The sequence below is a fragment of the Orycteropus afer genome, unplaced genomic scaffold (assembly GCF_000298275.1).
Source record: "Orycteropus afer afer isolate SDZICR_OR568_19922 unplaced genomic scaffold, OryAfe1.0 scaffold00048, whole genome shotgun sequence".
NCBI classification, from domain to species: Eukaryota; Metazoa; Chordata; class Mammalia; order Tubulidentata; family Orycteropodidae; genus Orycteropus; species Orycteropus afer.
In genome coordinates, this window is record NW_006921635.1 from 14,324,171 (window position 1) to 14,347,555 (window position 23,385).

Below are 23,385 nucleotides of genomic sequence, written 5' to 3' on the forward strand. Positions count from 1 at the left end.
CTGAAGCAACATTTAAAATAGCAAAAATTCTTGGCAACTCTATGAGCGATGATAGAATTATATAAGGTATGGCATGTAAATTTGTTGATGCATTATATAGCTATTAGAAATCTGTTTTATGAACTACTTAGTATAGTTGAAAGGAAATTTATATTCAGGATTGTGATTTTAGAAAAAAACATTAATAGTAATTGTTTGGTATCAGGGGACTATGGATAAAATGTTTTATTTTCTTAACTGTTTAATTTCCCAAATTTTGCCATGCATGATTTTCCAAATCATGCCATGATTGACATAGCAATGTTTCCATTTTTATCTTCTTTTGCTCGGAGACGCAGAGCTACGGCAAACAGATCACACACGCCAGCTCTTGGAAGCAAACAAACAAACAGAGCAAATCTCCCCAACTAGGCTCACTTCCTCTGGGCAGCCCACATAAGCTCACACTTGGGACAAGGAAACACGACAAGCAGTCAAAGGAGCAGCCACTTCAGCAAGGCTCCGGAAAGCTCAGAGAGGAGGTGGACCCTTCCTCCACCGTAGTGCGCATAAAAGGCCCGAAGGGATGGGCCTCAACTGGATACAAAGCTACGAAGGGCTTGAACTGCTGTTATCTGCAAGATGCCCAGAGAACCTAGACTGCTATCCCCACCCCTCCAAAACAGCCCATTCCTCCTCCGAAATACAGCCAGAGACCACATACCCCCATCCTTCCCCAGCTACAACGGGCAGGGACTCTGTGCCCCAACCCGGCCGTCTGTCCTGTGCAGCCCTGGCTAGGCTGTTACCTTCTGGTCTGTCAGGGAGTACATGTTGCCAATAATCTGAGCTGCCATCTTCCGTGTGTCAGTGGAACGATCCTGGAAGGCTCTCTGGACTATAGGCATGATGAGGGCCAGGGACGGGGCATCGATGAAATGGACAAACTTGGTGTCCAGCAGAGTCTGCAAGCACTTCTGGGTCTTCCTGGAAGGGTCCGTCAAGGCATCCAGTAGGACTGGGGCAATGGCTGCAGGTCCCAACACATGAGAAGTGGGTTTATATAGCTGTACTAAGAGCCAGCGGCCCCAGAACTACCATGGATTGGAGAGGGCGCCCTGGGACTCTTCCTCCCTGAAGCCTTACAAGTCACCAGCTGAGGAAGCCGCCCTCGCTCCACCAGCAGGAGGCGGGAGATGCAGCACGGAGGCAGCTGCCATTCCTTAGCTCTGCAGAGCCGTGGTCGCTGGGGCATCTGAGGGCTGGCTGCAGTGGGCAATGAGCTGCAGCCACAGTGCTGAGCCCCACAGACAAGCCATCAGGCACCAGGGACCTTATTCTGGAAACAACAACCCAAAAGTGGTTTTGCAAAGAAGCTGTTGTGAGACATCAAAGGCCCCTGAAGCAGTGGTGGGAGTGAAGTACAAGGTGCTCAGAGCAGCTCCGGCGCAGATGAAATAAACTCTCGACGGCGCAGTGTAAACAAGCCCGGCCTGAGGCGTCCCATGAGAGGAATGCCTGGCTCGTCTGTTCCACAAGCCCAGGGTACTGATCCACTCTAAAATATCATGCTGGGCAACAATAAAACCGAATAATCCAAAAAATGGTAAGATTTGCATAGAAATTTCTCCAAAAATATGCAAATGGCCAACGAGCACCTGAGATGTTCTACATCATTAGTCACTAGGGAAATGCAAATCTAAACCACAACGAGGCACCACTTCACACCCACTAAACCAAACTACCCCTGTTGCCATGAATCAATCCAGACTCAGGGCGACCCTCTGTGTATCAGAGCAGAACTGCTCCATGGCTGAGCATCAGCTGCCAACCAAAAGCTCAATGGTTCAAACCCACCAGCCTCTCCACAGGAGAAAGCTAAGGCAGTCTGCTTCTGTCATGACTACAGCTGTGGAAACCCCACGGGACAGTTCTGCTCTGCCCTGTGAGCCAGAATCGGCTTGACGGCACCCAACAACATCTGCTTTACGGAAGCAGATGGTCAGGGCTTTCTTCCACAGCACAGCTGAGTGGATTCGAAACACCAGCCTCTTAGTTGAGAGCAAAGCACTTAAATCACTGTGCTATCAGGGCTCCTTTCATACCCGCTACCAAAAAACCAAACTTACTGCCACTGAATCAATTCCAACTCACAGAGACCCTATAGGGCAGAGTAGGATTGCCCTATAGAGTCAAAGTTGTAAATCTTTATGAAGCAGACTGCCTCATTCTCCCATGGAGTAGCTGGTGGGTTTGAACTGCCAGCCTTTCGGTTAGCAGCTGAATGCCTTAACCACTGTGCCACCAGGATGACAGACAATAACAAGCGCAGGCAATGATCACTCTGGATCAGTGGGGAAACAGATTGCTTCCACACAAGTTCAACTCATCATTCCAGGAAAGCGGGCATCCAGGATTCAGAAGTTAATTCAGTGCAGACACATTTGCCCTCTGAGGGCAAAGACCTTTGCTTGGTAGGTGCATGTTCCCTGCAGTGTCCAAGGGCTAGAGGAGCTAGCAGCAGGGCCCCCACGGGAGAGGCATACCCAGGATCTCCGGGTTCCTGATGACGGAGCCGATCTGCCTGAGCGCCTGCTGCCCAGCCTTCTGCACTTTGACGTGGGAGTCAGTCAGCACCTCTGTGAGCTTGGGCACGATGTTTGGCAGGCAGGATGACAGCTGCTTGGGAGCGCAGTATGCCATCGCCCCGAGCAGCTCCACTGACCCTGCAGACAGACACGTGACAGACACCTGCCCCACAACGACCTGAGCACAGGCCCACCGAGTCACCTGGGCAGGTTCCACAGGCAAGGGGTGACCAGCCTGCTCCTCTGCAGACCACGCTCAAGCCCTCCGTGGGAGGGGACACAGGGCCCAGCTCTGGCAGAGGGAGCAGAGGGCTCCTGAGGCCTACTGAGCCATGGGAGCCTGGCTGAGAAGCAGTGTGGTGTCAGGGGAACATGGGAGCCCAGGCTCAGTGCTGGCAGGGATCCAAGGCCAATTCACTTCCGTCTTCTGGCCTCAGTTTCCCGGTCTCCAGTTTGGAAACAGACTTAGTTCTGTGATCTTTCCAACAGTATAGAGCCAAAGTATTAAGGATTGAGGAAAAAGCCTAGTGGGAGAGCCCCAGATCTCAACCCTCCCCAAACCAGAGCCGCTGCTGCATACTTTAAGGTTCCAGATAAGAGTCTATCTTTTAGAAGTTTAATGGGGAGAAGCTTTAATGGCACAGAACGAGGTGATTTCAGAGACCAGCTTTAAAGCTCTGGGGTTTCATGACATGGGGCTGCGGCTCCGGTCAGTCCTGGGCTTTGTACAAACTACAGAAGGATCAAGCCATCCAAAGACACAGAGTTTAGCCTTCTCCCTGGGCTGGGGACAAAGAGCCACACACAAAGGACAAGAGCTGCAGCGACCTAGGTCCCTGCTGAGGGCAGTTTCCAGAACAGGAAGCTGAGGAAGAGGGGCAGGAAGGGAGTGCCTTACCGGCCTTGGTCCTCCAGGACTCCTCCTCCAGAGCAGCCAGTAAGGAGGGGAGCACCAGCTTCACACCATGAGCACTGAGGTTGCTCATCACAGCCTTGGCACAATCATCTGCAGCCTCAAGGGAGGAGAGAAGGCATTCAGGGGCCTCCTCGCCCAGGGAGGGGCAAGGCCTGACACCAAGCCCAGTGTGACCTAGGGCTGGGATACTGTGGCAGGAGGTTCCCATCCTGCCTCAGAGCTTTACGGGGAACTAGAGAAGCCACACCAGTAACCAGTGCCTGAACTGTGGGCAGAAAGAGTTGTGCTGGGAGGAGGGCGGGGGCCGCGTACCACTCCAGAGGCTGCCCCTGGCTATCCCCAGACCTACCTCACGCACATACTGGTTCCCGTCCCCGAAGCACAGCAGCAGGTGGGGCAGCACGTGGACCACATATGGCTCAAAGAGCTTCCCCAGCATGGCGCAGAGCATCTCGAAAGCAAAGAGTGCCCCTGGGAGGAGAAGGGGGACAGCTGGGAACGGAGTGCTCTCGGGCGCTGCCCCTGGGAGCTGAAGGGGCTGACAACCCCCTGCCACCTCCTCACCTCTGGAAACACCCAGGGTAGCTGGTGACCAACGTGGCTGCCCCAGGAGGGAGCAGCGCCCTCTGTCTCAGCTTGAGACACCCCACAGCAGGGATATGGCTGAGAGGTAAAGAAGAGAGAGCAGGGGAGCCGACCGTCTCTCCTTGGCACTGGCACTTAGAAAGGCAACGTCTAAGGGTGTTGCCGAGTTAGAAGTAAGAACACCCAGGCCACATCAGCCAGGACCCAGAAAGAACAGGGGCGTTTCACACACCCATCTCCTCCAGAACTGCTGCAGCACACACCCAAACAGCAGCCCTGCAGCTGGAGGAAAGGCCAGAGCCCCTCTCTGGCAGCCAGGGGGACCGACTTCACACGTGCAGATCCCCAAGCTCAGAGGCACACACCCTCTCGCCGGCGGAAGTTCTTCTTGTCCTGGATGGCGTCGGTCAGTGCGGCCATCATTTCCTGCTGCTTCAGTGAGAGGATGCCCAGGCCCTTCACCAGGCCCGCCAGCCCGTACGCAGCCCCTTTGCGCTCGGCGTACTTGTCTGACTCCAGCAGCTGCTGCATCAGCTTCTGGATCATCCCTCCCGCGTCCTCCTTGATGGCCGGCACCAGAGGCGGCAAGCAGCTCGCCACAGATTCCTGGACCTGAGAAAGGGGCAGCCTCGTCAGAGCGGCAGCTCAGCCACAGCTGGGTCTGTGTGATTGACACCGTCCCGTGCAGCAGCTCACCATGAAATGTCCCAAAACCACCCCAGCCGCTGTCACAGAGCACCAGAGAAGCCATTGGTGCTTTATAAACTCCTCCATGTGTGACACGTGTTTGGTTAAAATACATATTACAATCTGTTAGAGACAATAGCATCAGTGATCATGGAGGAGCTAGGCCTGGCCAAGTGGAAAAACTCCAGAAAGACTGAACCCACCCAGAGAAAGATCTCAAGAGAACCACATGACTGCTCCTCTGCAAAACTGGTCCACGTCTCTGGGTTTTCAAACGTCTCAAAATCAGGCTAACCCTTACAGGACGAGGGCCAAGTTGAGTGGAACCAAGAGCCACTGCAAACCTCCCTTCCGGCTACTTCCAGTCCCTGAAGGCCAGCCGAAGAGCAACAATGCATAGCATAGCCCACACGGGACCCTCTGTGGGTCAGGCTTGCTGACATCTTATTTGACCACAATTCTGTAAACTTCTCAACTGTGCATTTGATGAGAGTACTCTGAGTGATCCAAATCGCAAGTCACAGAAAACGTACAGAAATGTGTCTTTCCAAATAGAGAGAAAAAACCCTTTGCACTTGGAGGCTGCCATCAAAGGCACCCGATATGTGCAAGCAGCACGTGGAGAGCGTCGGGGAAAGCCCGACACAAGAGCTTTTCAGTCTCTGGATTCCCAGGGCAAGGTCTATACCGAGTGCCAAAAAATGACTGCTAGTAAATAAATAGGAAAAATAAAATGCACAAAGAATAAAGAAACCCCCTTCCCAGGGGTGTCCCGTCTGCATTAAGCATAGACTCACATGAGCACTGTCCCTAGGTACGTAAGAGTGACACGCAATCCACTGTGCACTGCATGTCCGCGCTTTCAGGGCTGTGCTATCCAAGTCTGCCCCTGGCACGTTCCCCACAGTGCTCACAGCCCCTGGGGAAGGAGGCTGGCCCCTGGTTTGAGGCCGCAATTCACTCTAGCACGGGCACAGCATGGAAGACCCACAGAGAAGGCCTGCCCTAAACCCATTACAAAGCTCTCCAGGTCTGTGTCTTAGGAGAAGGGACATCTGGAACCTGGTCACCCAACTCTGCCCCTACCATGCCACTGCCTATCCAGAGCCAGATCCCCAATTCCTCAAATGGTCCCCATGGGTCTCAGGCCAGATGGCAAGTACCTGCTGGGAGGGGGTGGAGAGAGCAGCAATGAGCTTGGCAACAATGGGCTTCACTTTGGGGTCGCTCTTGTCCAGGTGCTTGGCCAGAGAGCCCATCAGGACCACTACACTCTGCCGCACAGCGTCGTAGCTAGCGTCGTTGGGTGCATCTTTCAGGAACTCCTCGAACACTGGCAGCAGCGAGTTGACATTCTCCTGGAAAGCCAAGCCCACCCAGCACCTGAGGGCCACATCCAGGGAGAACGGTCTCTGCCACCAGGGCTAACCTCAAATCTGGCTCCAGGACAGGCCTCCTGGCCTGACACGCCAGCCAGCAATGCCAACAGGTTTCCCAGTGTTCTGGCTGGACTGCAGCAGATATGTAAGAATTTTGTTTTTCCCTTGAATTGTGATTTGGGTGAAAGTTTACAAAGCAAATTGGTTTTCTATTCAACAATCCATACACATTGTTTTGTGACACTTGACTTGTGAGAATTTAACACTCTTTCAGGATCTTTTTAGATTGAAAGGGACGTAATGGCAGTCTCCCATCGGGGAGCTAATGAAGCACCAGGATTCCTGGCCTTCGGTGTTGGTGTCACCATTGCTCAGCCCTGCCTCCTGCCTGGGCCCAGGCTTCCTCCCCACCCCCTCAGCTCGCTGAAATCCTTTTACCTTCCCATGGGTGTTGAGCGTTGCAAGGGCTGCATCTAACATGCACTTCCGGACATCTGGGTTTCGGTCGTTGAGGGCATCAGGGACAAAAAACTGAAAGAGGGGCTTCACCTGAGAGCTGTCCAAGTACTGAGAGAGCTTGTTCAGGGCCAAAGCCAAGCCACACCTGGGAAAGAAGTAGAGTGTTGGCAGGCGAGGGCCAGCCAGGGGTCCCCAGTGCTGATGAGAATGACTCCTGTCCATCACCAGGAGAAGGAGCTGAGCCTGCAGCACACATGGCTCTAGGCGAGAGAGTGCAGCGGGAGTCCAGGACCACCTCAGTGGTCTGGAAACTGACTTGTCAAACAGAGACCACCATCCGCCCTGAGTTTACCTCCTACATGGTGACCCTGGGAAGGGGGCCAATCTGCCTCACTTCCCCATGTGTGACTGCAACCCTACCCCTCTGCCTCTAAGTTATAGAGTGTAAGAGAAAAGGAACAAGGGAATGGTATTGGATGTTAGAGTGCTCAGAAATGAACACATTCTACAAAAGCAAAGTGATATTCTTTTTGGCTACAGAGCAGCAAGAAGGCTCCTAGGGCAAAGCATCTGTGTCCCACTCCTGGTTGATGGGCCGGAACAAGAAAGAGTAATCCCCACGCACGAAATGGGCCCATAAACCACTCCCACAATGACACACAAAACCACACCGGGATGGAAAACGCTCAGAAAACTAACATCTGCTGCGTGCCTTGTCACACACCTACTCTGGGAGGTGTCATCCAAGGTCACTGGCTCCCAGACACCTCCCTAATTTTCCAACTACTACTCCTGGGTTCTAAGGGGAAGGGAACTAACATGCAGTTGAGTACTTTACACATTGTTCAAGTTGCTAATTCTAAACTCTATGAAATGGGTTCTACTCTTCCTAATGAGGACGAGACAGGCCCAAGGTCACACAGCCAGTCCACACAGGAGCCAGCACTGGAACCCAGGCCCTCTGACTCCCAGGTCATGCTCTTTCCTCCCACCATGCTGTTCACTATCCATGCCGCCTCCTCACAGCAGCCACCCGGCCAATGTGCATTTTCTATCTGCAGAAGCTTAGAGAGGGGCAAGAAGGAAACAGGAACAGTTGGTATACCTGGCTTCCCACTGATCTGGAGGAGACTCTGAAATAACTCGTCCCAAAGCATCCAGAACCGGGGGTGGCCGCTGCAACAGACAAGTGGGTAAATGCACTGTAGTGCTCTCCCTCAGCACAGCCGGGGCACTGCCGACCTGGCCACCAGCACTGTGAGGTGGGCAATGAGTCACGGCCACCCAGAGCCACAGAGACCCCCAAGACCCTTGATTTGGAGCAGGTTGGGAGCTGGGCAGAATCCAAGCCAACCTCGCAGCACCGGGACCATGTCCTTACTCACATAGAGCTTCTCCTGGTAAATCTCCATGAGCCTGCCCATGACTTCCGTCGCCTGCCGCTGGTACTGGGCCACTGCCTGGGAGAGGGCTTCGGCCCCGGCCTGCCTCACGGCCGCCTCGTGATAAATCACATCATCAATCAGCAAGGAGCAGAGGTCAGGCTGCAGATCTAGGTCCATCAACAACCAGAGCCTGGACAGACCCCAGGCAGGGCTGGTCACACAAAGCCCATCAAACCTAACCACCCGGCTCCTCTCTCCCTGTAGGCTGCACACACTGACTCGCGATTCTTTTTCCTTCCCAGGGGGAGAGGACAGAATGAGGAAAGGAAGACCTTCCAGCAGCCCTCACCTCTCAGCCAGCTTCCTGATCTCCTCCTCCTTGTCAAACTTGACCACCCAGAGACGCCGCAGAAGGTTCAGGCCGTTCTTCTCATCGGTATCAGGCACTGGCAACACCATGTGGAGCTCCATCAGCCCCTGCAGAGGGATTGGACCACGTGAGGCGCAACCTTTCAGAAAGGGCTCCGGACCTGCCTCTTTACCTTCCTCTTGGGCTGTGCTATGCAAGCTGTAGCCACGTGTGGCTGCTTCAAGTGAAATCAATTACAATTACAAATGCAGTACCTCAGTCCCACCAGCCACATTTCATGTGCTCAACAGCCACATGGCTACTGGCTGCCATCTGGCACCATTTCCATCCCTGCAGAAAGCTCTATTGGACAGCAGTGGTCTAAGGAGTGCCGTGACTCAGCTCAGCTCACTGCCTGTTCTGTGTCTCTTTTGTGCGACAATGGTGCACAGTGGTAGAACTGGCATTGCTCTTCTGCCAGAAGAACAAATAACTCTGTCTTGGAGAAAGAAGTGCAGCTGAATGTTCCACAGAAGCGACAATGGAGAGACTTCCATCTCATGTACTTTGAACGTCTTATCAAGAGGGACCAGTCCCTGGAGAAGGACATCATATCTGGTGAAGTACAGGGTCAGCAAAGAAGAGGAAGCCCTCACTGAGATGGATGAACACAGTGGGGCAGTGATGGGCCTGAGCCAGCAACAAGCATAAAGATGGCGCAGCAGGAGCAGGCAGCGTTTTTTCTGTCGTACACAGGGTCACTACAAATCAAAACTGACTCGGTGACCCCTACCAACAACAGTGTTAGAACTTTTCTTTCAAGAAAAACTGAGTGCAACTCTAAATAAGATAGACATAATCTCAGAAAAAGGAAGTCCCTGACTGAATGAATTTAACTTGAACAAAAATTACCACTGTTCCCTTATTTTTTGTATTTTTAACCAAGTGCCAGTGAAAATGTATCACAAACCAACAGAGGAGGCTTCGGATTAGCATTGGGGAACCACTGTCTCACCACTCCAAGGAGATTCTTTAGTGTTGTGCCCAAAAGCCATCAAGTAAAGTACACGGTTGTAGACTGAGAGAATGAATAATCCTGCAAGTTATACCTGTCTATAAAAGTACATTCCATTTCTGAATGCAGGTGAAGTCTTCAGAGGTGAAGGAAAAAGTAGATCATGACACATCATTAATACCACTTAATTGTTCTGACTCTCAGGAGGACCTCAACCCAACCCATTACCCCTTCTCACTGCCTCTCCAGGACACATCAGTGCAGGCTTGAGACAGTGCCCATCAGGGTGAGGGACAGTCTCTCAAGTGCCCATCATGCAGCTCAAACTCACCTACAGTGACAAGGGATGTTGGCAGTGGTCCGTGAGGGAGTGGGTACGCACCCGGAGCGCGGTGTCCCGGACGCTGGCACACGGAGACTGCAAGGCACAGAGCAGCACGCCCACCTCCTCCTGCTCCGCAGAGGCACAGCCGTCCTTGCCACTGCTGCTGGCACACAGGGTGGTCAGGGTGTCTGCAGCCAGAACCTAAGGAGACGTCGAGCCGCTGGGTCAGCTCAGCGAGTGTCTACCGAGTCCCCCCTACATGGGGCCAAGGGGCAGGTGATGGACTGAAAGGTTCTGGGGGATCTGCACTGAGAATGCCCACCCTCACAGCCCCACTGGAGCTAAGACCCTAGCTCCAGGACAGGGCTCATGGCAGGGCCTAAGCAGCGTCCCTCACTAGCTGAGGACAGGGCAGGCCAGCTCTCAAAAGCATCAAAAGCAGCTCCTCTGCCCAGGTCCAATAGTCAGCACTGAGGAAACCAAATTAGAACTTGGCCCCTAGGGTCTGTGGTCATAGGCTGAATGACAGCCACAGCCAACTCAAAACCAGATCACCTGTAGGCGAGGAGAGCCCGTTCCAATCACCCAAGTCAGCAGACGCAGCATGGCCACACGAGGCAGCAGCTCCGGCCCATTCTAGAAGACAGCAGAAACGTTGGGGCGAAGCTTGGGGAAGGTTTGTAACCAAGTCTGGCAGCAAATGAAGGCATCCTCTTGCTGTCAGGGACACAACCTGGGTCACACATCAGACTCCATCACAGGACCCCGAGTAGGAGACCCTGAGGTTTACAGGTTAGTCCACAGGAGCTAAGCTCAGTCAACCAGGATCCTCAGGGAATCAAAAAAGAACAGTGAAGCTGGCTTGAGATTCAAAGAATATGAAACACAGAAGGCCTATACACATACCAAGAGATTACAAATAAGTTTTAAAAGAATACAAAATAAAACGAGGTAGCATTCTTTTGCACCTCACTGGCGAGATTAGGTCGCTATGAGCTGGAATGGATCTGATGGCAGCGGGTGAGTGAAATCACCATTAGCTGAAGCTGAGGTAGGCTTGCAGAAGGGGACTCCTCGCGAGGCTGTATGTCAGCACACAGCCCAGCCCTGATCATCCTTCCTACAGAAATGCTCCCCCAGCTATGTGAGGTGCCTTTCCATACAAGGTGTGCATCCAGTACTGTCCAAAACAGGGGAAAGCTAGAAAGGTTAGAATGTTCATTAATAAGAGTTAAATAAAACAGTGTCCACAGTGTAGAATCCCATGCAACCAGTAAAATGAGTAAGGCAGAGCTCTTCACACTGATGTGGATGGAGGAGACCCAGGAGACAGCTTTAGGAAAAACCCCCACACTGTACATGTGGGTCTAAGTTTTGCATACGCCTAAAATAAAAAATCACAAGGGTACACACCAAAGTGTTAGCAATAGTTACCTCTGGGGTGTGGTATTTCCTTTTTGGTTCCTATATGGATGGGGTTCTTTAAAACTGCATGCATTTCTTTGACAATTTACAACGTAATTTATTAAAGAGAAGGTCTCTTACTGAAGAAGGCCCAATCTCATAATTATGAGCAAATCAAAGGGAGACTGACTAATACCTTGAGTCAGCACTCAAGTGTTGTGGATTGAACTGTGTTCCCCAAAACATGCGTTGTCAATCCTAACCTCTACGCCTGTGGTCACAATCCCATTTGGGAAAGGGTTGTCTTCGTTACATGAATGAGGCAAGATCAGCGTAGGGTGTGTCTTGGTTTTGAGATATAAAAGACATTAAACACGCAAGCAGAGAGAGAAGGGGTCAGACAGATTCCAAGACACATGAAGTTCCAAGCTCCAGAGCAGCAGGGAGAAAGCCTTCCCCAGAGCCAGCACTCGGAAGAGGACTCCCAGCCGCTGACACTGTGAGAAAACGCACTTCAGTGTATCAAAGCCATCCACTTGCAGTACTTCTGTCCTAGCAGGACATCAAGCCAATACAGTAAGATAAATGCAAGCTCTTTCAACTTTTTCAAGCCAGAAACTCAGACACAGGAGACCTGTAAGCTTCTTTAAGACCCTGAAAGCTGCACAGAGGGAACATTCTGGTTCTCTTTGCCCACAGCTGGTATCCTAGGTAGAAATACACGCTCTACGTCCCCACCACGACTGCTGATGAATCAGGGGTCAGAAGTTCCTACTTTCCTGACGCCCATAAGCCAAGGGGCGTGCAGCACTCCCCACCAACCTCACCAACCTCGTCCACCCGCCCAGGCGGGGTGCTAGGCGAGGCCCTTAGCTGGGCGTGGACAGTGAGGATCTGAAGGATCTGGGCCATGCGCTCCTCCTCCTCCTCGCTGTGGTGAGGCATCTCGGTCAGCACCATCTTCAGAAATGGGAAGACTAAGGAAAAGGCTGGTGCAGACAATGGCGCGGCATCTGTAAGAGCAAGAAGCAGACATGACCTGCAGGCCAGGTAAGGCACCAGGTCGCCACTGCCCCAGTCCCCATCCTCAGGGCAATGGGCAGTGGGGGAGGCAGAAGACCCCTTCTGACATAGGAAATCATGGTCCAACAGAGATGACAGCAGGCATCCCAAATCTAGAGGCCACCCTGCCCCCATGCCAAGCACTGCCCAGCTCCAGAAGGTGCGAGTTAAAGGGAACAGATTCCAGTGACAAGAAGTAAACCTCAATGACTGTCATGGCAACTCACAGACACTGGGACTGGACTCAGAAATCCTCTACCCGGTCCAACCCTCCACTTTCAGATGAGTAAACCAAGGCCAAGGTGGCCAGACTCAGGATGCCCAGGGACGCCCCAGCCCACGCAGCCTTCCCACCCAGCTCATCCCGCCTGTGCCCTCTATGTCCGGTCTGTCCCTTACCTGGCTCACCCTTGCCCACCCTGCTGGTGATGGTGTGGGAGTGCAGCAGGCTCACCGCCCTCTTCACGGCCACGGCCAGCTCCTCCTGGCACCACGACTTATCCAGGGCACACTCTGGCTTCAGCAGGCGCAGAGTCACGTGGCTCACCAGAGTGCCTGCGTCCAGAAGGGGCCCCATGAGGAACAAGCCAGGCAGAGGTGCAGAATCCGGCCCCATACAGACGAGGGGCCCAGTACAGCAACATCTTATTCCTGACTTAGAAGCCTATTCTCCTGTGTCAAAATGTCCTTGACCACCAGACCCTGCCAGCACCAGAGGGTAGGCAGAGGGCTGCCCTACGGACACTGAAGAACTCAGAACACTGAGAGAAGGCACGACTCACCCGAACGTATTCAGCCAGAGAGTGAAGCTCTAGCCACGTGTTGCCTCCACCCCCTAGGCCACAAGCCCAGCCGGCCAGGCAACACCCTGGCAACTTCCACACTGCAAACACACAGACCTTCACACTCAGAACAGCTCCCAGATTCCAGCCTCACCCGTTAAGCTAGGAAGGAATCAGCTTAGGGTCATGAGACCATCCATAAAAGTAAAGCCACCTTAACTGCCAGCCACCCAACCTGGGTTTGTTTTCCCCACTGCTACCAAAAAGCCAATGGTCACAGACACTTCTGACCCACTACTAGTAGCCAATGGCTGCTCAGGAGCCCTGGGCACCCTGATGGGTCCTGTCACCCTAAACCATCCTGACACTGAATGTCTGACTTCTTAGTTTAAAATGCTACAGAAAGAGCAGACACTGACTAGAGCCTACACCCAGTCTCCAGCGTGCAGGCACAAAGGACATAAAACGGAGAAGAAAGAGGCACAGAACTGCTCTACGGACTTGGTGCTCGAGATCCCAAGGCTGCCTCCACAGGGAGCAGGAGATTCAGCAACCTGGACTCCACAGTTCTCCCCATACCTCTCCCCTTTCCCCATCCCAACCTCCCCACAGCCAGAGGACAAGCACTAACCCACAGCCTTGAGTCGAGGGGGCAGGACACAGGCAGCCAAGGACAGGAAAGGGTTCTTGATCCTGGGAGCCGCCAGGGGAGACTTCAGCAAGGGCAGGAAAGAGTCAACCAAAACCGGGATGTACTGCGTCAGGCCAGATGGGTTCTTGGCCAGGACGGTGTCCAGCAATCCTAGCACCGCCTCCAGCTCACTGTCCAGCTGCAAGCAGAGTTGCCCCAGGAGAAGGTCAGCAGGCCCTGGCTGCCCAGCATCCTCAGGCTTGGGAGTGTGGTGGTGGTGGCCACTTACCTCCTGCAGCCGCCTTCGGGTCTGAGCCTCCTTGTCCAGCTGGGCCTGCAGCATCTCCTTCTGCTTGCTGGTCAGCTGCACCTCCTCTTTAATGCCTCTCTTCTTCTTTATCTCCTGGAGGGGACGGGCAAACCAATTCCAGTGCCAGGGAACTGCCCTCCCTCCCGACCACAGAAGAAGGGGAGCTCGGTTCCCTAAACGGTGCCATGCCAACGCTCAGTCCATGACCTCCTGTGGGGGCCTCCCTGCCTCCCACAAAGTCCACGACCACCTGGTTTCCAAGGAACTGAGACAACAACACATGGTCACAACAGGAAAGAAGCAAATTCCTCCTGGTGTTTCTACTGACAGGGCAAGGAGGGCCTTTTACATGTTACAAGTGAAAAGACCACTTGGCTTCAGAATTGAAACTTTTGCCTCCTCCCCTGCCCAGAACCCTTTCGTCTAGAAAGTCTCCTCAAACATAAACTGAAACACAGAATGGCCTGTGGTCCAGGACAACACAGCAGAGAAATCACGTGTTCATTCAGCAAGCATTTACCGAGCACCTGCATTCTGACAGGTACTGATCTAGGTGGTGAGGACACTGTGAGGAACAAGACCGACAGGGGCCCTGCCTTCATGGGGCTCACAATCTAGGGGCAAAGACAGACAGTGCACAAGTAAATGCAGACACGAGTGCTTCTCCGATCATGATAAACGACATGGGAGAAATAGACACGCTGCATGGTAACTGAGCAGAGGCTGGGTCCACTAGGGAAAGGCTGGGTGAGGTCACCTCTCTGAGAAGGGGACGTGTGAGCAGATGCTGACGTCAAGAAGAATCCAGCCTTGTAAAGACTGAGGGAAGAGCCAAAGCTCGAAGAACAGCAAAGAACCCTGCCCATCTGTTGAAAGCTGAATACGGCACTCAAGCCCCTAGTCACAGAGGCTACACAGGGCTAGGCCACGACTGCAGACAGCCTTCAAGGAGCTGGGGGACAGGCATGGAGTCAAGCACCACCCATGGTCAATATCGTTGTGGTGTGCCAGTGTCACGCACAGTGACCCCACGTGACGGAGCAGAAGTGCCCCACCAGGTCTCCTGACTGTCATCTTTACAGGAGCAGATCGCCAGCTCTCCCGCAGAGCTGCTGGGTGGGTTCGAATCACGAACCTTTCAGTTAGCGGGAGAGCACTTAACCAATGCGCCACTAAGGATCCGGATGTGGTACATACTTAATGCTAAATATTAAGCCGCTGCTGTCAGCCAGCAGAGAGAAACACGCTTTCCCTGAGCAGGGAGAGGAGAGGGCTGCAGAGAAGGGGAAGGGTGCGGCAGGAGGAGCAGAGGACCGGTGGGGCGCCGGGAGAGCGTGCTGTAGGCACCCGGATGATGCAAGGAGACGGCGTGTGTGCAGCGGGAAGAGCCACCAGCTGTGCCCACCGAGTCTGCGGCACCCCGCGCGCGACACCCCCACGTACCCACCTCCTTCAGCTCCAGCTCGATGATCTGCTCCTTGAAGGAATAGGCTTTGTTCTCCCGCTTCATGTTGGCCTTTTTGATGCTGTCCTGCTGGGCACTGCAACACCAGAGCAGCTCATCAGCCCAGCTGGGAAAGGGCTGCTGGGCCCTTCTTTTTGCCAGCTTCACACCAACCATGACATCCCAACCAGTTTAAGGGCTCCCTGGGCTGGGTAAATAGTAAACCCACTCGGCTGGTAACTGAAAGGCTGGCAGTTCAAGTTTACACAATGGCACCTTGAAAGAAGGGCTTTGTGATCTACTTCCAAATAATCAGCCGCTGAAAACCCTATGGAATCACGGTTCTACTGACACACATGGAGTTGCCATAAATCAGATTCGATTAATGACAACTGGTAAGTGATGCCGCAGGAGTGCTGGACACCTAACATTCTTGCATCCAGGCCCTAAGTGCCATGCCCAGAACGGATCAGCTATTGCACTCAGTCCTCACAACAACCTTACAAAGGCGGCAGAGCCTCCATTTCACAGACCAGAAGACTGAGGCTTAGGGATGGCAGTGCTGAGCCAGGCGCAGGCCTCACCTCTGAATGATGGACTTGTCATACAGCTCCCCAGCAGGGGTCTGCATGATGGCGAACTCCTCCCGCGTCACCTGGCGCAGCGCCGGGTTCTGCACGGAGGCCGTGATGGTGCTGATGATCTGCGGGAGGACCCGGTCCGGGGACAGGAGGGAGAGGGAGCCCATGGCGTTCATGGAAGACTGCCAGACAAACAGGCCCATCAGCATGTGCCACAGCTGGCACTGGGAGGGCCTCTACCACGCCCAACAGTCAGAGGCCCTCCTTGTCACTGCCTTTTTCTGAGCTCTGTTCCCCGGAGCAGACACCGTGGCTTCTGCCTGCTGCACTCACCAACCATGGACTGGGAAAAGCACTCTGATTTGGGGGGACACCCTCTCACCCACTCAATCTCTGTGGTTTGGGTGAAGCTGCCACACCCTTTCTAGAGGTTAGCCTGTGACCCAGGCCAGCAGGACAGGCTCAGGGAGGAGCACAGGACCCATACCAGGTCAACCAGGGGCAACGAGACCCATGCCAGGGGAAATTACTGGAAAATAATGGAGCTGAGGGCGTACAAAATGAAAGCCTGGAACTTGCTACCAGACAAGGAAAGATTGTCCAGAATGGAGCCCATGTGGTAGAGAGTGGAGGCAAGAGACACAAACGGACAAGACAGACAGAGTAAGAAGGACACTAGGGACTATTCTGAGGGCAACATCTGAGTCCCTGTGGCCAGCATCATACGAAACCAGGCATAATTTTGGACTTGGCAGTTACATGAGGCAGCAAGTTCACTTCTGTGCTTAAACCATTTGTGTTTTCTGTCACTTACAACCCAAGGGCCCAGCCCACACTTCATCCACACCTCCTCCTGCTTCTGTGAATCCTCCCTCCTGGCAACCTGTGAGAGGCGGGCCCCCATCTGAGGCCAGAACCCACCCCATGCCAATCACCTGGCTCAGGGGGCTCTGTGTGGTGATCCTGGGGATGATCTCATCAAGGTGCCTGGTGATGAAGGCTTCGGGATCGATCTTCATCTTGGCAAGAAGTGCTGGCCAGAGCCCAGACTGCACAGTCACTACAGGGAGAGAGATCTTTGAGTTCTCTGCCTGGCCTGCTCTCTCCTGCCCAGAGAGCACCCCCCGATGCCCATCCCAGCCACGAACCTAAGGAGGGGTGGTGGGAGATGACCAACATCTCCTGCGCCAGCTGCTCAAGGTTGGAAGCATCCCCCTCCAGCCCCGGCACCCCGGAAATGACACAGAGAGCCTCCTGCAGGACCCGTGGAGGCACGTAGGACTTGCCCGCCTCGGCCACCTCCCCGGCATCAGTCACCAGAGTCTCTGAGGGCAGCACCTATGTGAAGACAACACCTGAGCCCCCAACGCTCAGAGCCCGGCACAGACCAGGCACAAAGAGGACAAAGAAGCTGAGGCACTTGGGGTGTTCTGGGGTACCTGCTAGAGTGGGGAGGCTGGTACCTAGCTTCCCGCACTGAGACCCTTGGGCTGAGAGATGCCCGGAAAGAGGCTCCTACAAAGCCCACGGAGGGAAAGAAGACAACACAAACTGGTCCAGGAGACCTGGTCCCAGACTGGTCCACATTCCCCAGGCAGCTCGTGGAGGGAACAGGAAACCACGGCACAAAGAGCACTGAACAGGAGTCAAGTCCCTGGGTCTACTCCCAGCTCTGCCACCCACTGGGTACTGACCCTGTGCAGGTCATTCCAACACTCTGAGCACTAGACAACTCAGAAAAATAAAGGTAAAAAGCCCTGTCTGCCTGTTATACGTATTGTGGAAAACTGAAAGGGAGAATGAGTACCAACTATAAAGTGGTTGAAAAACATAAAGCGTTATTCAGTCATTCAAGGATGAAACTGTTGAACCATGTGTTACAAGGCAAGGAAAGAAAGAAAAGTCTCTGAAAAAGAGGAGAACAGGAAACAAGAGGCCAGTGGAAGGCAGGGGGGTTCCTGGGATCCCACAGAATCTGAACAAGCAAGGAGAGGCAGGAGCAGTCCAGCCAGAACTCCAGAAGCCTAAGCAGCGTTGCAAAGCGGATCCTGACGCCGGGTGCCCTCACCTTGTGAGAGCCGAGGACAGTCTTCAGTTCCTCCAAGAGTCCACACGCCAGCTTAAAGCCCCCGAGAGAGGACAGCAGCTTACGAACGGTCTGCTGGGCCTGCTTGCGGACGCGCCAGGTCCGGCTGAGGAGCACGGCCACCAGAGCCCGGTGGTACTGTCTGCAAGCACAGGACACACGGTCCAGGGGAGCCTGGGGCACAGGGCCCCTCCACAGCCAGGCCTCTGCCTCCCTTCTCCCTGGCCAGCCCTCCACCTCCCGTCTCCATGGCCAGGCCTCCCTTTCCCACAAACAGTCTTCTTTACAACCCCATTTTTCAGGCCCCTGCCAAGGTTGACCTCATTTAGCCCAAAGGAAAACATCAGCCTTACGTACTGAACTTTGTTGCCCATTAATCTGTGTGGATGGTCAAGGAAAAGTCTCTCTGTCAGATGCAACACTGTGCACAGGGCTAAGGAAGGAGAGAAAAAGAAGTGTTTTTAAAATTGGTTATGTGTATATATACACACATAACACACACACACAACTGGGAAGAAAGGGAAAATTAACAACAAAATGTAAACATGATCATTACTGAATGTGAAATTACGAGTCATATTTATTTCCTTCTTTTTGCTTATTCTGCACACATGTATTTTGGAAAAAGAAAAATTACACACTTTTTTTTGTTAATAATTCAAAACTGCTACACAGCTTTAAAAAAGGAGAAAGCTCTCTAAGGAGTGAGTTCAAAGTAAAGAAAGCACAGTGTGTATGGTAGCCACACAACTATTTGTGTAAAAAAGGTAGGAAACTTAACTTATAAATCTACTTGTTTGTATAAATGTAAAACACCCAAGATAAAAAAAAAAAGGTAAAATTGGTCTATGACCTAGAAAAGGAGCCCTGGTAACTCAGTGGTTAGGCTCTCAGCTGCTAACCAGAAGGTCGGTGGTTCAAATCCATCAGCCACTCAATAGGAGAAAGACAAGGCAGTCTGTTTCTGTAAAATCTATAGCCTTGGAAATCCTCTAGGGCAGTTTTACTTTGTCCTATAGGGTTGCGAGGAGTCAGAATCAACATGACAGCAATGGGTTTGGTTTTAATGGGTATACACACAAAACCTTGGTGGCCAAGGGTTAAAACAGGGGTAGAGTTTTCAGTCTAAACCCTCTAATGTATTTCAATGTTTTAGTTATGTGATTCTGTCCTATTCAGAAACTAGCTAACATTTTTAAATGAGAAAATGGCTAACAGTCGTAGCTCAGCAACCAGACAGCATGATTTATGAGTCAAGAGCCTTTTCAGATAACCATTAGTGGCAGACCCCGAAAGCAACCTAGATTTTTAATACACATTTCAACATCACCTACTCCTTTTCCACCAGGAAAGAACAGTCACTTCTGTGTTGCCTGCTGAGGGAGTGGCACCGCCACAACGCCCCCAGAGCTCTCAGCTCCCTCTTAAACATAAGAAAATCTTGAGACAGCACCAATTAACCAATCTGCTGTAATTACAGCTAATCTCACAAACGTTACTGCTTTGTCTCCACAAATCTCCCAATCCCCCCATTTCCCTAGCCTTCACCTCCCCCCACAGGAATGAATTTGTTCCTCGACAGCCTAGCTGCTGGCTAGATCATTCCTAGATCTCCGCCTGGGTTTCCAGAGCTGACAGGGAAGGGCCCACCTGCCTGGGCGAATCGGCCCCAACCTCAAGTTCTGCCAAGTGCATGGGAACTCACCATCCTCAGAAGCCATGAGCAGAAATTTCTCAGACGTGAAAACCTGCTTCTTCTCATCCACAATCAGCTGCCAGAAGCTGCTCAGTTTGGCCTCTGCGAGAAACAAAAGGTCACCCTGACACAGCTCACCCTTTCCACCAGGACTCGTCCCCCGCTTCCTGAAGCCGCTTGGTCTGGCCCAGCTGATGGAACCGCCTCTCGAGGAGACAAGCGTGTGCCCCCACCTTTCATTTCCAGGCTTGTGGCCCTCCCCCATTTTGACAACTAACAGCAGTCCTTCTAGTGTCCTTTCCTGTAGGGAAGCCTGCAGAGGGCCTCTGCTGCCCACTGGAGCCCAGGCAATTCCCGTGGACCCTGGGCTCCAGGCAAGCTGGAATGACTCCTAAAGGTTCACACTGCGGTTCTCCCTACTCTTCCCCACTGCTAGGCTGCTTGGGACTCACACTGGCCAGTGAAGCACGTCCTAGCTTTCAGGGCCCCAGTTCAAATGCCTCCTCCCTCGGGAAGCCTTTCCAGACTCCCCACCCCTCCAAACTAAAAGCACTCTCTCCTTAAAAACTGCTCTACTGGCACATTTCACCTTAAATTACTGATGCCTTTTCACATCCTTTCTCCTCTAAGATTAAGCACCCTAAAACGTGCTGCAGCAAGGCCTTGTTCATCTTTCCATCCCAACAAGGAGGCCCAATGCCATGGCACATACACAGTGGACACAAAACATAATGAGAGTTCAATTCCACTTCTAACCACAGAAATAAGCTCAGGTACATTCATGCACAGCAAGTAGGGGAGGGACAAAGAAATCATGGAATGTCACGCAGCTACAAAGGAAATAAGAAAGCTCCACCATACTGGCTTGAGATCACATCTCAACTATTTTCAGTAGACTGTATGGCGTACACAGCGTGTTTGAGTGATTATGTATCAACCATATCTGGACAGCAAACTGGTGATACTGTCTAGAGAAGGGAACTGAGAGGCTGGAAGACAGTGCTAAGGGGTAGCTTTTCAGTTTACTCTTTTCCGCCTTTTGAATTACTGTGCTCTGTGAAATACAGCCAATTAAAAACAGTCCCACTACTAAGCCCAGGTCACTCTGGATGTTATCTACAAGCTTGCATTCCCAGAGCACTGGAGCAGCAGACCAAAGAAGGACAGTGACAGAGTCCCCTGGGCCGTTCCCATCATCCAGGGCAACCCTGAGGCTACCCCTGCAGAGCTGGCTAGCAGCCCGGCAGGACTCCTGTGATAAGCGGTCAAGTTGATTCTGCATCATCCTAAACATCAAGACACTCTTCCCTCCCTACCTTCGTGCGTATTGCTAGGTCTTACCAGCCTGTGCGTCAGCCACCGACAGCTTCGAGAGCAGCAGGGCTGCGGCGACCCCCTCAGTGATGATGGGAACCTGAGTGCTTTGGGAGGCTGCCTTCTCCACGGTCTGGATGAGCAAGGGCAGTAAGTCCAGGGCCTGCAACAACGTGTCACCTGAGGAGAGAGGGCAAGAACCTCATAGAACAGGCCTGATCCTAGGGGTGACAAGATGACTTGAGAAAGAAGTCATGAGCTTGGGTCTGAACTGGCTGACCCAAGCCCTTCTGTTAGAAAATATCTCACACAAGGAAGTGGAATTGGAGTCTGAGGCTTAAGCCAAATGACAACTGTAAAATCAGAGCCAGAAGGATTCGTACTAATCAAATAATCTAGCTATTCATTTAACGGAAGAGGAAACAAATCAACAGAGGTTTAGTGAGTTGTCCAAGATCACATAGCTGGCTGAGGCCAAGTCTAGCCTAACCGTAAGCAACCAATTTCTATCTGGCACTCTTCCTCAAACTCCAAAACCAGAACCAATCTGTGAACCTGTGAACTAAACTATATATACAGAAACTAGTTAAAACTATAGCCTGAACACGTATGTTATCTTAGCCACTAAACAGGTACATCAAAACATTTCCACAATGAAACCAGTAATTTGTTCAGGTAGTGTCAGGAATTTGAACTCAAGAAATGCTTATTTAAAAAGTACCAAGGAGAACAGCACAAGCTGGAAAGACAAAGTTAAACCAAGTCTCCACTGTCGAGAAACTCAACCTCAAACCTGAAGTTGATCAACAGTAAAAATGACATAGCAGTATATAGGCAGCTTTGAATCAGGGAGGTGAGCTCACTCCAGCCCTGAGACAGCTGACACTGGACTTCACTTGTACCCACAGGGAGATGACTTCAAGCCACAGCATCTGTGGCTTTGCATGAACTTTGCAAACCACTGCACTAAGATGGTCTAGGACTCTGAGCTCAGAAATGTGGTTCAGAAAAAGACCGATTGCTTCATAGTCTTCTGCCTTAATCATTAAAAGAACTGTGCGGGTGCAAGTTCATTAGCTAAGGCACATTTCACACAAAAGGGTGACCCCTTTCTAAGGGAGGTTCTAGAATCCCCTAGTATTTTCCCCCCTTTACAAAGTACATCCCTTCCTAGTGTACTTCTCAGTGACATCATTCACCTCAGTCAAGCTGTGCACACTTCCCCTTCATCCGGTGCCACCTTCCCCATAGCCAAAAATAACCAGCGTCAACTATCTACAGAGTGAATCCCCTCCCTTCACCCCTCCTATTCCTGGGGACCACTAATGAACGTTGCTTTCTATATTCTCGTCAATTTGTAAAAGTGAGATCATACAGTACTTGTCCTTTTGTGATTGACTTATTTCACTCGGCAAACTGTCTTCCAGATTCAGGCACATCATGTTTTGGGAATTCATCACTAACCCTACATTTTTTAAAAAAAAACACAAATCATCTTAAGTTTAACGTTTTTCAAAAAAATAAAAGCTCACCTCTGCGGTGGAAATGAGTATTAGATTTCTGCCTTGGAGATCAAGCTCCTCCATTTGCAAGCTTGCCCAGCTCTGCTTTGGAAGGATGTGGGACTCATGCCCAAAAGACCACGGGTTTGTTAACACAGCAGCGAGGGCCATGTCCAGAGCAACGTTTAGTAAAGTTGCATCTTTAAGATCTGTCTTACCATTTCCCTACACTTTCAGGTAAGGAAGTGAGAAGTTCTGGTCTGGGTCTGCTCTGAATAAAGGTTCATACCTTGAAGGTCTGATAAAGGGGAGAAGCCAGAATTGGTTGTAAGGATCAGGCTTCGATACTAGGCTTTACGGGCAACTGAGAGGTTCAGCAGTTCAAACCCACCAGCTGCTCTGTGGGAGAAATAGCTTCCGTATTTATAGCCTTGGAAACCCTACAGGGCAGTTCTCTGTCCTATAGGGTCAGTGTTGGAATCACTCAATGAAGATGGGTTTGGTCTGCTTCTGCTATGTCTGCAGAGTCATAATGACAATAATGGGGTTAACCCTAACACTCTGAGAGGTTCAGGAAGAAATGATGCAAACAGCCTAAGCCAGAAGGGGGAAGTCTGATATCGTGAGAATGGCTGAAGGCCTGGTCATCTTTGTGGGGAGTCCTGGACACAGGCCCATGGGAGGCCTCTTACCTCGGAAAGAGGCCAACATGCACTGCAGGTAGGCATGTCTCACTGCAGAGGTGGAGGTTTTAAGGCTGAAAGCTTTCTTGAACCACTCCGTGAGCTTCCTGGGCACTTCTGTGGTGAACCGGTTACACCAGAGAGCCAGGACTGAGACTGCGTGTACCAGGGTGCCTTCATGAACTAAGGCAAGAAGCAGAAACCCAGTCAGCCCAAGGCCTTA

At 52.0% G+C, this 23,385-nt stretch overlaps 1 protein-coding gene across 1 annotated transcript in view; it reads right to left on the reverse strand.

Annotated features, from left to right (window-relative positions):
* The window catches only part of GCN1 (GCN1 activator of EIF2AK4), a 63,724-nt gene that overhangs the window by 18,543 nt on the left and 21,796 nt on the right, over window positions 1-23,385 (reverse strand). Inside the window, exons 14-38 of the mRNA XM_007938212.2 lie at window positions 23,172-23,345; window positions 21,005-21,157; window positions 19,673-19,765; window positions 18,325-18,400; window positions 17,950-18,109; window positions 17,030-17,219; window positions 16,817-16,941; window positions 15,885-16,063; window positions 15,304-15,397; window positions 13,836-13,949; window positions 13,547-13,745; window positions 12,533-12,688; window positions 11,903-12,084; window positions 10,223-10,303; window positions 9,725-9,868; window positions 8,328-8,455; window positions 7,979-8,168; window positions 7,699-7,769; window positions 6,573-6,738; window positions 5,919-6,113; window positions 4,434-4,680; window positions 3,833-3,954; window positions 3,466-3,580; window positions 2,526-2,705; window positions 789-1,009 (exon numbers count right to left, since the gene is read on the reverse strand). Of these exons, the coding sequence (XP_007936403.1) occupies window positions 789-1,009; window positions 2,526-2,705; window positions 3,466-3,580; window positions 3,833-3,954; window positions 4,434-4,680; window positions 5,919-6,113; window positions 6,573-6,738; window positions 7,699-7,769; window positions 7,979-8,168; window positions 8,328-8,455; window positions 9,725-9,868; window positions 10,223-10,303; window positions 11,903-12,084; window positions 12,533-12,688; window positions 13,547-13,745; window positions 13,836-13,949; window positions 15,304-15,397; window positions 15,885-16,063; window positions 16,817-16,941; window positions 17,030-17,219; window positions 17,950-18,109; window positions 18,325-18,400; window positions 19,673-19,765; window positions 21,005-21,157; window positions 23,172-23,345 (3,755 nt within the window). The remainder of the gene's footprint in view (window positions 1-788; window positions 1,010-2,525; window positions 2,706-3,465; window positions 3,581-3,832; window positions 3,955-4,433; window positions 4,681-5,918; window positions 6,114-6,572; window positions 6,739-7,698; window positions 7,770-7,978; window positions 8,169-8,327; window positions 8,456-9,724; window positions 9,869-10,222; window positions 10,304-11,902; window positions 12,085-12,532; window positions 12,689-13,546; window positions 13,746-13,835; window positions 13,950-15,303; window positions 15,398-15,884; window positions 16,064-16,816; window positions 16,942-17,029; window positions 17,220-17,949; window positions 18,110-18,324; window positions 18,401-19,672; window positions 19,766-21,004; window positions 21,158-23,171; window positions 23,346-23,385) is intronic.